The sequence below is a fragment of the Ctenocephalides felis genome, unplaced genomic scaffold (genome assembly GCF_003426905.1).
Source record: "Ctenocephalides felis isolate EL2017-DRISC unplaced genomic scaffold, ASM342690v1 CF-g0.4_SCAFFOLD_01492, whole genome shotgun sequence".
Classification (NCBI taxonomy): domain Eukaryota; kingdom Metazoa; phylum Arthropoda; class Insecta; order Siphonaptera; family Pulicidae; genus Ctenocephalides; species Ctenocephalides felis.
Window position 1 is genome coordinate 61,036,573 of NW_020537646.1, and position 14,831 is coordinate 61,051,403.

A 14,831-nucleotide genomic window follows, 5' to 3' on the forward strand; every position below is an offset into this window, starting at 1 on the left:
TATTTGAAAACCTTATATATACGAGTTATATATATATATATATATATATATATATATATTTATTTAAGCTAGCTTTATTCTAGCATTAAGTAATTAATAAAACACCTTTTACTTCTACAAATACATTAATAATCCACCAAAATTAACACAACGCCGAACTGTTCAACACTCAAGTTACCGCCAGACTTCGACTCGCACACAGATACATACTTCTGTTCCGTAAGGGATCAGACACTCTACATATGACACACCATAGAGCACATACACGTCAGGATAGACACTCTTGGCCGTTATATTCAAATGACAGACATACAATATTATAGTTCGGCCAATCCTGACCTCACAGGCGTCCCCGACTGATGAGATCTAATACAACAGTAATCTAAATCTAATATTAAACACAAATCATAAAACCATTACAACAAAATCATAAACCATTACAACATAAATCATATTTCATTCACTTATTGTCTCTACCAACTTTGTCGCCATCACTTATTGTCCTTATACGCCTATTATTTTTTATACACTTATTGTTATCATACGATTAGTCCTAGATACAAGTTCATTCGTTGTCACTAACAACACCCTCACTACTCACATCAGTCTGTTCTTCTTCCAGTTCAGAACCCTCACTCCCTTCGAGGCCATAGTCCTCTTCTGGCCTAAACCATAATCGCATTCTGCTTGGATCAATTATGGTTTCCATTGGCATCTGCGTTACTTGGAATCCCTCCACATCGCCTATGGCATACCGGTCATGGTCCAGCACCTTCTTAACTAAATATGGTCCCTTATACTTTGGTAACAATTTCTTGTTCACACCAATAGTAGTGTCCACATTGGTGATCATTACCATATCTCCAATCTTATACTTCTCCGCCTCCTTACTGCGCTTATCATGGTATCTTTTATTATAATCTTGCCCCCTTTCTATCGTTTGGGCTGCCTGCTTTCTAATTTCGTCCTTGTCATACGACTCATTCTGCAGCAGATAATCTCTCACTTCATCCTTAACTTCTCCCCGTTGTGTCACTCCGAATAATAGAATACTGGGGGTCTCACCCGTGCTCTTACACACCGCATTATTCAAGGCGTATTCTACCTTATACAGAACTGCGTCCCAACCGCTTAAATGTTCTGTGTATTTCGCCAACATTGGAACGATTGTTCGGTTTGCTCTTTCCACCTGTCCATTCGCCCAAGGGGCTCCTGCAGCTATATGCACTATTTTTACGTTTCGCTCCTCTAAAAATGTCCTAAAGAAATCAGACGTGTAGCAACTCCCTCTGTCCGCGACTATGGTAGTCGGTACACTATAATACTCAAAATACTGAGTCAACCAGCCAACCACCTCCTTTGCTGATGTGGTTTTGCATGGGTATAATTTGCAATATTTTGTGAACGCGTCTATCACCACTAGAACGTGTTTATTGCCTTTTCTAGTTTTCTGTAGTGGACCCAAATGATCCACATGAATTGTCTTGAAAGGCAGCATACCCTTCGGGAATTGTGTAACCTTCCTCGAGACTCACCCTTCCAGCTTGAAAAGGCGATACACTTCAAGCATTTATGTATAACCTCATTTACTATCTGGTTCATATTGCTGAACCAATATTGTTTCCTCAATGTCATCGCCGTCCTCTCTACGCCCGCATGCCCTAGCTGTTCATGCATTAATCTAGACACCTCTTCTACCATTAATGACGGTACCAAAAATAAAAGCCTCTCCTTGAACTTTCTGTACACTAATCCGTCCCTTAGTTCATACAGCTGATGCTGTTCTCTCTCCAAACCATCTCGAATTCGCCTAATCAACGGATCCTGGCCTTGTCTTATGGCCAGAACTCGGTCAAAGCTGTTCTCCTCGATTACTAGTAGTTCATGGCACCTGCTAAGTGCATCGACGTGCTGCATCCTTGCCGCTGCGCGATGCTCTAGCTCATAGTCACAATTCGACAATACTAGCGACCACCTCAATAATTTTGGATTTATTTCCTTCTTCTGTAGAGCCAGCTTCAGGCTGTTACAATCCGTCACCAGCTTAAAATGAATTCCAAATAAATAGACATGGAACCTTTGCAAGGCATTTACTATAGCTAACATCTCCAATTCGAAACTGTGCAGCTTCGACTCCGACAACGTGGATCTCTTACTATAGTAGCAGACTGGGTGCCATTTCCCATTAGCCTGCTTTTGCAAAGTACTGCTCCATAACCCTTCGCACTACCGTCTGTATGTAGTTCTGTTATCGCACTAGGTGAGTAAATCGCTAACACTGGTTTATTCACTAATTCATTCTTAATATTGTTTATGGTTTCCACTACATCACCGTCAATCACAAAGCTTTCACCATTCTTACACAAATCATACAATGGCTTACACTTAACACTAAAGTCCTTAATAAACTTACGGAAATAACTGGCTAGGCCTATAAAGCTCCTCAACTGTCTGAATGTCTTTGGAATGGGTATATCTACAATCGCCTCAATGTTTGCATCACTCGGCCTTATGCCATTCACATCTATATGGTAACCTAAATAATCAATGCTCTTGAACACAAAACTGCACTTACTTAATTTTAATTCTAGTTTATTTCTACTAATCACTTTTAACACCCTACGCAACACTTCAATATTTTCCTCAATTGTTTCTGTGGCGATTAATAAATCGTCCATATACACTATCACTTCACAGTTCACTATAAAACGACGAAAAATGTCACTTACATATCTTATAAATACATTCGGGCTATTACAATATCCAAATGGCATACGGTTGTATTCATATTGTCCCTGTGCACACACAAAGCTTGTGTATTTTCTACTAGTCTCAGCCACCACCACATGAAAGAAAGCGTCTTTCAGATCTAGCTTCGTAAAATACCTCTTAGACTTAAGCGAGTCCAAGCAATCATCTATTCTGGGACTAGGGTAAGGATCGCGCACCACCCGTTTGTTAAGTTCCCTATAGTCAACACACAATCTTATTTTACCATCCTTTTTCCGTACTATCACTATCGGTGAACAAAATTCCGAATTACTTTCCCTTATAATTCCCCTATCCAACAAATCTTGTATTATGGCACCCAACTGACCTCTTTCATAGAACGATATTCTCCTGGGCACTACATAAAATGGTGAGGCATTCGGCTTTAGTACAATTGACATTTCGAATGCAGTCTCTGGTTCGTCCGGTTTCTCACTCTCCAAATATTCCTTTCTTACCAGGCCTTCTACTGTCGCTACCACCCCATAGTCGTTTTCCTCCGATATATTTAAACTCACTCTGTCTGTAATTATCTCATCAATCGCCAATATTTCATTAACCTCTGGATTTTTATTGACTATATACACTCCCCTTCCAATATTTACCTCCAAATCTTCGTGCTGAATCATGTCTCGCCCCAATAAACATGCCGCATTCATAGTGTTTTCTGGTACCACATGCAAGGTTAGTGGCACTTCTGCCCCATGCTCCGGAAACGTCAGCCGTAGTTTCGCAATGCCTTCAACATCTAACCTCGCATGGTTAATGCCCTCGAACCCGGCTGCTGCGCTCCATGCCTCCACTGGTACTCCATTAGGCACACACGACCGCTTGATAATTGATATCGCTGAGCCCGAATCGATCACACTATCGAACTCAACGTCAAACACCTTCGTTTTCACCTTGTAGGCCGGTATGGGGTTTACTAATAGCGTGGTGCTGTCCGGCGCCACCTGCGCCGTATTCCGGACAATTTTACAAAACCTCTGCTGGTGCTCCTTTGAGCCACATTTGTAGCACGCCGCTCCATCATTCTTCGGTTTGATGCACCTGGACGCCATATGTCCCACTCCGCCACAATTAAAACACCTCATCGGAGGATACATGCCTTGTGGTTCCACTCTAGGAAACACTGTTGGCTGTACCCTCTTAGGCGGCATCATATTGAATCCGCGTTCCTCCGCTGTCAGTTCATTCATTACACCTAGCAGGGTTGCCAAATCCTTAAATTGATTCATTTTGGCTTGAGCCTGGAGTGGCGGGTTGTCGAAGCCGTCTATCATATAAGCCAGCAAATCGGACTCTATAAAGCCCAACCTATTTCCTAGCGCCATCTTCTCCTGAAAATATGCGCTAAACGGTTCCTGCTTTCGCCACCTCCGAGACTCAAAGCGTTTCATTCTAGTCATCCTGTCTTCTCCATTTTTGAAAAACGCTATTAGCGCCCTCTTGAGCTCATCGTATGAATATGTTGCATACTCTGCCTTACTGTCGTACAATTGTCTCGCCCGCCCCGACAGCTTCGATATTATCAGCACCGCCATCTTTTTCTTAGGCACCTCGTATGCATCCCGGACCGCTTCAACCCGTTCGAACCACGCCTCAATGCATTGCTCGGACGACCCGTCGAATATCGGTATCGTCGCCAACAACTCGCTGCTCGAGATGCCCTCGTTTTTGTCGCTGGTTGTCGCCTTGATAAGGGCAATCAAGTCCGTCAACGATAGCATTCTTAAGGCTTCGGGCACCAAGCTCTCAGCATCACCACCAGTAGCCATCTCACCAAATCTTATTTTATTTTCACAATCTCGAGTTTTTAATTACAAATATCGCAGCTCCGCGACTCGCCGACGTCGATATCACGCACTACTTTTGATATTTTCTCTCCACTCTGTTCTTATTTTGGTTACCCACGTGCTAACCTCACTTTAGCACAACAACACAAACACACAAAACTTACAAAATATCACCTGCACTTGTACGATAGCGAAGCACACCTTGCTTTCTATCGCACCCCGCAATTATAACCCGCCTGATTAATAACACGGGCACTCAAAAAAAAAAAGATTATTGAAATCGCCTATTTCAATAATCCACACCAATAATGTTCTCTAATAAAATTCTCCACGTTTTGATCCTATCCCACTTCTGAGCTTTAAGCTAGCTTTATTCTAGCATTAAGTAATTAATAAAACACCTTTTACTTCATACAAATACATTTAATAATCCACCAAAATTAACACAACGCCGAACTGTTCAACACTCAAGTTACCGCCAGACTCCGACTCGCACATAGATACATACTTCTGTTCCGTAAGGGATCAGACACTCTACATATGACACACCATAGAGCACATACACGTCAGGATAGACACTCTTGGCCGTTATATTCAAATGACAGACATACAATATTATAATATATATATATATATATATATATATATATATATATATATATATATTAGAGGTGGGTCGTTGACGGTTTTGCGAACGAAACGGTTATCGGGGTTTCGTCAACTAGTTAAATAACTAGTTATTTTTCAACTATAGTTATTTTTAACGATTCAACGCTGGCAACGTTAAGAAACTGATAGTTGAAATAACTGTTTCATTGAAAGTTGGTGAAATGAAGTTTGTTCTTATAAAAGTCAAGTAGAGGTTGTCAACTGATTTGATGAATAAAAATAAATAAATGTGAATTGTCACATTTATTACACACATATATATATATATATATATATATATATATATATATATATATCATATTTATTATTATTAATAATAAATAATGGTTTAATTTAAAAAACTTAAATATTTTCATTACAGCAAAGCCGTATACTAAAACATTGAATTTACATGTTATATAAAAATAGCAATATAAAAATATATAGTTACATAAAAATGTTATGAAAAATAAAGAATCAATTTTCAGGTTTAGTTTAAAAAAATTATTACAAGACAAATGCTATGAGATTTTTATGAAAAATATTAACCATTGAAAACTATAATAAATGTAACTGATTTTCTAAAATTAAACGATTTGGCGCGTGTTGCAAGTTTCTTTTAAGATGTACATGTACATTTGCAATATTATAAAAGCAGTAGCCTAACAATAAGCGATTTTCATAGTATTAGTTGATCCTTTCCGACGCAGGTACCTGCCTACGTTCGTTTTCGACAACGAACGAATTCCTATATCGTTGAAAAAACTAACTGGCCGCCATGTTTTCAACTGCTTCGAAACCAGTTGATTTTCAACTAGTTATTTCGTTGCGACGAAACGGTTAGTTAGTTAACAAAGAAGAAACGGTTGAAAATAACCGTTCGTTGATTCAACGCCCATCACTATATATATATATATATATATATATATATATATATATATATATATATATATATATTTACATTTAATTTCAGATCCACAAGATTTTCTAGATTCATTAGGAAGCCGATATGAGCGGTGAGAAAAATCCATCTTTTGTGCCGGATGAACCTTATAATTAGTAAGTTATATATAGGTATATATATATATATATATATATATATATATATATATGATGATAATTTTGTCGACGTTGATACATATTTGTAATATTTTTGCAGCCCAGCCGTCGAATTAAAAAAAAGATTAAATAACAAAATTATTTATTTCATTAAACGTTTCGATAGTTGATGTGTGTCATCATTCAGTAATCTAAAAAAACATGTAACATAAATACACAGTTGATGATAAATATAAATATATAAAAGGCGGAAATTATACATACCAAACCAGGAAAAACAACAGAAAACATTAATTATAATGTAAAATTGATTGTACACTAAATTTGTGTAAAATAATAAAATACTATTATATTAATAAACGAGAAATAGGAGGAGCACATATTGCCCTCCTATATTTGATATTATTGATAGCATTGCATTGTGGGCACTGTTCAAGGTTAAAAGTACAACGCAGTGTAGACGCGCACGTGTAATGGAAGAGTGGGAGAGAATTGCGAGAAAAGAAAGGGGAAAGAGAAACAGAGAAGAAATATAACGAACGAAAGATTCTAAAACTGTATTGAATTACTTTTTAGGCAATTAATGATTACTTTGTAACTGTCATGTAAAAAATGAGAGGAATTACGTTTGTTCACACAAGAAGTATTAAGGGATATAAGTAAAGACTCAACTATCTTTCTAAGGGAACATTTTTTTTCAATGTAAAGGATTGAAGGATTTGACATGTTCCAAGTGTGGTTCAGGTTTATCATATGTTCAGAGAGCATCGTCTTGAATTGATTCGGGTTTCTGGAATTATATATATGTTGATTAACCCTCCTGTATATATATTGGGAAGTTTCATCAATGTAACAAATATTGCAATCATTGCAGTCCATCTGCAAACAGAATCAGTAACCCTATCGGCGGGAGTTTTTGATTTAAAAGAAGAAAAAAGGCAACGGAAAGTGTTGTCAAAAATTAAAACAAAAATAAAACCTTCAGCGGCAAATAACTTTTTTAAAAAATAAGAAAAACTGCTTAAAAAGTGTAAACAAATAACACCTTTATATTTATCTAAAGAGGAAGAATTAAATTTTGAATAAGAATTGTTAAGATAGGAAAAACTGTTTAAATTGTTTTGTAAAAACTCTAATCTATTTTTAATGACGTTATTAACTAAATATGAAGGATAAGAATTATTATTCAAAACAGCACGAACTAAAGATAGGTTTTTTCCCAAAAAATCTTATCACTTAACAAAATGGCCCTATCTATTAAGGAAACTGAAATTTTTATAGAACGAGAGTAATAAGTAAAATAATTTAAATATCGACCAGACCAAGTTGGTTTTTGGAACCAGTCAGTGAGGATGACATTATTGTTGCTTGTAAGTTTTAAATCTAAGAAACTGATAGAATTACTAGCTTCAAGTTCACAAGTGAACTGCAAATGCTTATTAAAAGAATTAAAAAAATTTAAAGTGTGGGATACATAATCATTATCTAAACATAAGAGGATGTCATCAACATATCTATAATATCCTCTTGTGTTTAGATAATAATTATGTATCCCACACTTTAAATTCTTTTAATTCTTTTAATAAGCATTTGCAGTTCACTTGTAAACTTGAACCTAGTAATTCTATCAGTTTCTTAGATTCAAAACTTACAAGAAATAATAATGTTATCCTCACTGACTGGTTCCAAAAACCAACTTGGTCTGGCCGATATTTAAATTATTTTTCTTTTCACTCTCGTTCTATAAACATTTCAGTTGTCATTTCCTTAATAGATAGAACCATTTTGTTAAGTGATTGTTTGGGAAAAAAACCTATCTTTAGTTTGTGCTGTTTTTAATAATAATTCTTATCCTTCATATTTAGTTGATAACGTCATTAAAAATAGATTAGAGTTTTTACAAAACAATTTAAACAGTTCTTTCAATCTTAGCAATTCTTTTTCAAAATCTAATTCTTCCCCTTTAGATAAATATAAAGGTGTTATTTGTTTACCCTTTTTAAGAAGCTTTTCTTATTTTTTTAAAAAGTTATTTGCCGCTAAAGGTTTTCTTTTGGTTTTCAGTTTTGACAACACTTTTCGTTGCCTTTTTTCTTCTCTTAAATCAAAAACTCCCGCTGATAAGGTTACTGATTCTGTTTACAGGTTGGACTGCAATGATTGCAATAGTTGTTACATTGGTGAAACTTCCCAATACATATACAGGAGGGTTAATCAACATATATATAATTTCAAAAATCCAAATCAATTCAAAACGATGCTCTCTGAACATATGATAAACCTGAACCACACTTTCAACATGTCAAATCCTTCAATCATTTACATTGAAAAAAATTGTGACCTTAGAAAGATAGTTAAGTCTTTACTTATATCCCTTAATACTTCTTGTGTAAACAAACGTAATTCCTCTCATCTCTTACATGACAGTTACAAAGTAATCATTAATTTCATGAAAAGTAATTCAATACATTTTTAGAATCTTTCGTTCGTTATATTTTTTCTCTGTTTCTCTTCCCCCTTTCGTTTCTCACAACTCTCTCCCACTTTTCCATTACGCGTGCGTGTCTACACTGTTGTACTTTTAACCTTGAACAGTGCCCACAATGCAATGCTATCAATAACATCAAATATGGGAGGGCAATATAATGGTATTTTATTATTTTACACAAGCTTAGTGTACAATCAATTTTACATCATAATTAATGTTTTCTGTTGTTTTTCCTGGTTTGGTATGTATAATTTCCTCCTTTTATATATTTATATTTATCATCAACTGTGTATTTACGTTATATGCTTTTTTAGATTACTGAATGATGACACACATCAAGTGTCGAAACGTTTAATGGAATAAATAATTTTGTTATTTAATCTTTTTTTAATTTGACGGTTGTGCTGCAAAAATATTACATATATATGTATATATATACGTATATATATATGTACGTATATATATATGTATATATATATATATATATATATATATATATATATATATGTATGTATATATATGTTAGGTTTGGCCGATCTCTATCAACACATATTGTCTCTATACTTGTTTATTACTCGAAAGACAATATCTATGGCACTTGTTATTATAATCAACTAGCAAACCCGACGAACTCCGTTTCGCCACCAGATGGTTTCTTGAGAAAGATGAAGAATTTTTATGTTTGTTTTATATTTGAAAAGGGAAAATGTGATTTTATTATACAACAGCAATGAATTTATTTCGATTACAAAAATTAAGTGTTTTTTAGTTGAACTTAAATGAAAGAGATTCCACAAATAATTCTTTTCATTGAAGTGCTTTTTGGTAAACCACATTTTTTGTTTTTTGGTCTGACGTTAACACAAACAAAGCGGATGGTTTTCCAACTCGTGAATAGGCAACGTATAACTGCCCATGTGAAAAACAATGATTTTCTAAATAATCTTATTGAAATTTATCCCGTAAACACTAAGCGATTGCCCTTGCGACTTGTTATTGCGAACGCAAGGCGAACTGGAAATTGCAATCGTTTGAAGTCAAACGGAAGACCAGTCGGAATCATTGGTATGTCACCAAATCGGCAGCAATTTTTGATTTAATTGTGAAATTCAGTGCGTGTACATCATTATTCTTTGCGGTAAGAATTGCTCATTGACTTAACCAAGCATAATTCTGATAATTCTCACTAATGTCATGATTGGAATTTTTAATTCGAGTTACGGTGCGTAAAGTTCCAGCAGCTTGCATTAAGGCACGATGCTATGCATAACTAATTTTCTTAGCTATAAACCTTGCGGAGCTCGAGACCTTTCCAACGAATGCAAAATTGTCGAAATCGGTTTGTGCGTTCTGGAGTTATATCGTCAGGAAGGAAAACTCGACTTATTATATATATATATATATATATATATATATATATATATATATATGTAGATAATCTATTTGAAATTATTTTGAACAATTGTTGATTATTTTCATTACTCGAATTTTTAATTACGGTGCGTAAAGTTCCAGCAATTTGCATTAGCGCACAATGCCATGCACCACTAAGTTTCTTAATCATAAACCTTGCGGAGCCCGAGGCCTTTCCAACGAATGCAAAATTGTCGAAATCGGTTCGTGCGTTCTGGAGTTATATCGTCAGGAAGGAAAACCCGACTTATATATATATATATATATATATATATATATATATATATATATATACTAGCTGACCCGGCAAACGTTGTTTTGCTAAGTTAGGTATTTCTAAGCAACTTCTAAAAAATAAAAAAAGAATACTTTATTTAAGGAGAGTAAGAATGTATAGTTTGAATGGTACAGACAATGAGGTATTTTATAAACACAATAAACTCCAAAGTCTACTTGGATAATAATAAATTATATAATTCATAATAACAATATTCGTTTGACCATATTTTGTTAATACAATCAAACTGGAAGTTTTATACACTTTCTATAAAAATATGGTATAATTCAATCCAAGTCTTTTTTAATCCTTAGCCGTGGTCAATGTTCAGTTGGTCATTTTTGCCCCACACAGATGTAAGTTTTTGAAGTGTTGAATCTAACTCAAAATTAACATTACATTTTATAAAACAATTAAATAGTTTAAATTTATATTAAGGTCTCGTGAACTAAATCACAGTGCTCACAACCCAAAAACTAACAACAAAAGGAAATCATAAAGTTTCGTTATGGATTATTATTATTTAAGTAGTGGTCTGTTATATGTGGTCGAATAAGTTATTCGACAAAATGTCCCCTTTGATCGATTTCAAATTTATATTCCAAAATAATTATATAATCTAGAAAATGTTTTATAAATACTAATGAATATAAAATTATGCAACTAAGATTGGCCCAATTCGTACAGCCGTTTTAACGTTTTACCCCGATTGTTATATAGCTATATAAAATGGACATTTCTTCTTTATGAATTTGCTTGAACATATGTAGATTTTCGACATGAGTACAAATTGTGATAAATTTCAATGTATTTATTTTGATTTTCCTTTTCTACAACTGTGTATCCAAATTAGTGGTATCTTTGTATCACCATGACCACTATATAGGATGCTCGGGAAGTAATTGGGAAAAGACCCGATCGATAACAGTATTCGTATTTAAACAGCTTAAGAAAAATTCTGTAAAAAATCTATTATTATCATGTGGGACATGTTGAGCTATTTTAATTTTTTCATTGAAAATTGGAATGCTGGAAAAACTTCTTTCTATGCATTAGAAAGCCTATTCGGATGATGAAATCATGTAATATAATGCAAGTTCGTACTGCTGATACTTTACATTCTTCAAAATATAAATGTCATGGACCATATAACTACAAAACTCCTTATAGTATTGTAATGAAAAATTTGTATTGTAAATAGATTGTACTGTATATATTCGAAATGATTACTTCCATATCTATTTAAACTGTACTTATGTGGATGTAAAATAACATAATGTGAGCTTTATAAGCAATTTTCAAACAACTTCGTTTCCGAAGACCTTTATGAATATGGTTTATAAAATTACTATCTGTGTTATAATCCAATTTTCTTATTCATATCGCTGTCTATTATAACTTGCAATAAGTGATTAGATAGAAACGTCTATGGTGTCCCCTTCGATGAATTCCAAATTTAGGATCTTAATTTGAATAACCTAAATGCAATGATAATATAATTCATAAAATGTTTTGGTAACACATTATTCACAATAAACCAATAACTACTTGCACAGCACAGCGTTTGAAACAAAATTATTTATTTATTCTTTCATAAGCAAGGCTTAATCAATAAGAATAGTATAATTTCAAGCTCTTGATAAAAGAATACAAAAAGGCAGTGAGCATATACTTGAGAATTAAATAAAAACCTCATATAAAATCAAAATAAGCATTCTTATTAACATTTAAAAATATATAAATAATTAAATTTTAAAATTAAAAGAATAACACATAATCTGTTTTAACTTTGTTTTGACATATGAGTAGTGTTCATCTGTCATTTGAATAACATTGTGTGGGAAGCCATTTTGAATCAAGTGTTGTTTACCAAAAATTTTCAAAATAAATATGTAAAGTTTCTACGCGGATTTGAAATATTATCTCACCTTTTGGACAATCTCTGGATTGGCACGAATTTTTCAAGACTAAGACTGGCCAAATCCATTCAGCCGTTTTCGAGTTTTATTTATAAGATATATATAAGTAGATAATCTATTTGAAATTATTTTAAACAATTGTTGAATATTTTCATTACTCGAGTTTTTAATTACGGTGCGTGAAGTTTGAGCAATTTGCATTGGGGCACTAATTTTTTTAGTTATAAACTTGGCAAAGCCCGAGACCTTTCCAAGGAATGCAAAATTGTCGAAATCGGTTCGTGCGTTCTGGAGTTATTTCGTCAGGAAGGAAAACCCGACTTATTTTTATATATATAGAAGATGATATTTGTCATCACATATCTAATATTCTTCTGTTATATCCATATGTCATCTATGTCATTTATGTACATAATCGTCATAGTTAGAATTTGGCTATTCTGAATTCATTCTCGACTTCGAGCATGTCGTCAGCCTTTGCTTTATCCTCTGAAAAAATAGTCATCTTCCGGTATTTTATGTTTCATCAAAGAATCAATTGGAAACACTTTATTAACTCATATTCAAGAAATTCACTCCAAATACTCCTTTTTATATTTCAAATATCTTCTTCTTTTATATTATTCGTCTCTATATGTCACTATTGGTCTCACAATATACGCTTACACACACACACATATATATATATATATATATATATATGTAATTTTTTGTTCGTCGTTGAAACAAATAAAAATGAATAAAACTGCCAATTCGTCGAATGTAGAAAGTTTATTTTAATTTTTTATATGTTTCGAGACTAGATTTGTCTCATCATTCAGCAGATCAGAAAAACACACACTTTACTATCACATTTATCAACACAACAATCGCATGCTACTACTGTAGGAAAACAAAAATAATTTAAGAAAAGACCGAAAAAGGTAAATGTAAAAATGCTCTGTACCTGTAACTATAAATATAAGAGAAAAATTAACAAAACAGCAACACTTAACAACAAACAAAATATAAAAGATGGAAAAGGTAATAGAAACTAGATATTAAATAGATAAAAAAGAAAAAAGAAAAAGTATTTATAAATAAATATATAAGTACGCATATACATATATACATATAAACCTACGTATATATATATATATACATACATATACAGATACGCACACATATACATATATATGTTACGGTAAATGTGAATATTTCGGCGAATGTGCACATTCACCGGTGAATGTGCACATTTACCGCCTCATTTGGCGAATGTGAGTTCAACGCGCGGGTGAAATACTAAATCATATATTTATATTTATATTTATATTTATATTTATTTATATTTATATTTATATTTATATTTATATTTATATTTATATTTATATTTATATTTATATTTATATTTATATTTATATTTATATTTATATTTATATTTATATTTTTTTTTTTATATTTTATTTCTCTTTCTATTTATTTTCTTTTCTTTCTCTTTATATTTTCTTTTATTATCTTTCTTTATCTTTCTCTTTATCTTTCTCTTTCTCTTTCTTTTCTTTATCTTTATCTTTCTCTTTCTATTTTTATTTCTCTTTATCTTTATCTTTTATTTTATTTCTTTTCTTTCTCTTTCTTTCTATTTATATTTATCTTTTCTTCATTCTCTTTATATTTATCTTTATATTTCTATTCATATTCGTATTCATATTTATATTTATTTCTATTTATATTTATATTTATATTTATATTTATATTTATATTCTTTATTTTAGTCATATGCATATTGATACCCATTATTTATTACTATTGACCAATTAACAATTTATTTAACTATTTAATTAATAACTATTAACTATTTAATTAATAACTATTAACTATTTAATTAATAACTATTAACTATTTAACTATTCTTAATTCACTATTTACTAATAATGATTCCCTATTTGCTAATATCTATTCACTATTTACTATTAACTATTCAGTTATCACTATTCACGATTCACTACTTTACTATTCAAATACTATTATATATCTTGATCAAAATGAACAAATCTTCAACAGAATGTTATTAATCATTTATCACCATAACACCATTTTGGTACAAAATTCGTAACATGCTTGACGTATTTCGCGCATAGTCTTTATTGCGCATGCGTCAAATTCGCGAGATATTCATAAGACCGATCCAAGTACGCACGTACACCATTGTTTTAATTTGATTGTTTGAGAACACGCCACATTCACCTATCGTTTTGGGGAATGTGCACATTTACCGGTGAATGTGCACATTCACCGAGAGTGCACATTTACCGTAACATATACATACACGAAAAAAATTGTCACGTCAGAAATTAGATATTTTGTCGTAAAAAATTATAATAGTTCCATCAGTTTTAATAAGTTACTTATAAGTTAGTGAGCTGAGTGAACCTCGCCTCTGGGTGCAGGTAGAATTTTTGTTAAAATGTTTCCCATCAGAG

At 32.8% G+C, this 14,831-nt stretch overlaps 2 protein-coding genes across 2 annotated transcripts in view; one reads left to right on the plus strand and one right to left on the minus strand.

Moving 5' to 3' along the window:
- Positions 1-565: 565 nt before the first annotated feature.
- On the minus strand, positions 566-4,547 carry LOC113371470. The gene is made up of 3 exons (XM_026612092.1): positions 2,157-4,547; positions 1,536-2,043; positions 566-1,299 (listed from the first exon to the last, which is right to left on the minus strand). The coding sequence occupies exons 1-3, from the start codon at positions 4,545-4,547 to the stop codon at positions 566-568; spliced, it is 3,633 nt and encodes a 1,210-aa protein (XP_026467877.1).
- Positions 4,548-6,220: 1,673 nt separating this feature from the next.
- The window catches only part of LOC113371533 (proton-coupled amino acid transporter-like protein CG1139), a 213,029-nt gene continuing 204,418 nt past the window's right edge, over positions 6,221-14,831 (plus strand). Inside the window, exon 1 of the mRNA XM_026612162.1 lies at positions 6,221-6,272. Within this exon, the coding sequence (XP_026467947.1) occupies positions 6,223-6,272 (50 nt within the window). The 5' untranslated portion in view covers positions 6,221-6,222. The remainder of the gene's footprint in view (positions 6,273-14,831) is intronic.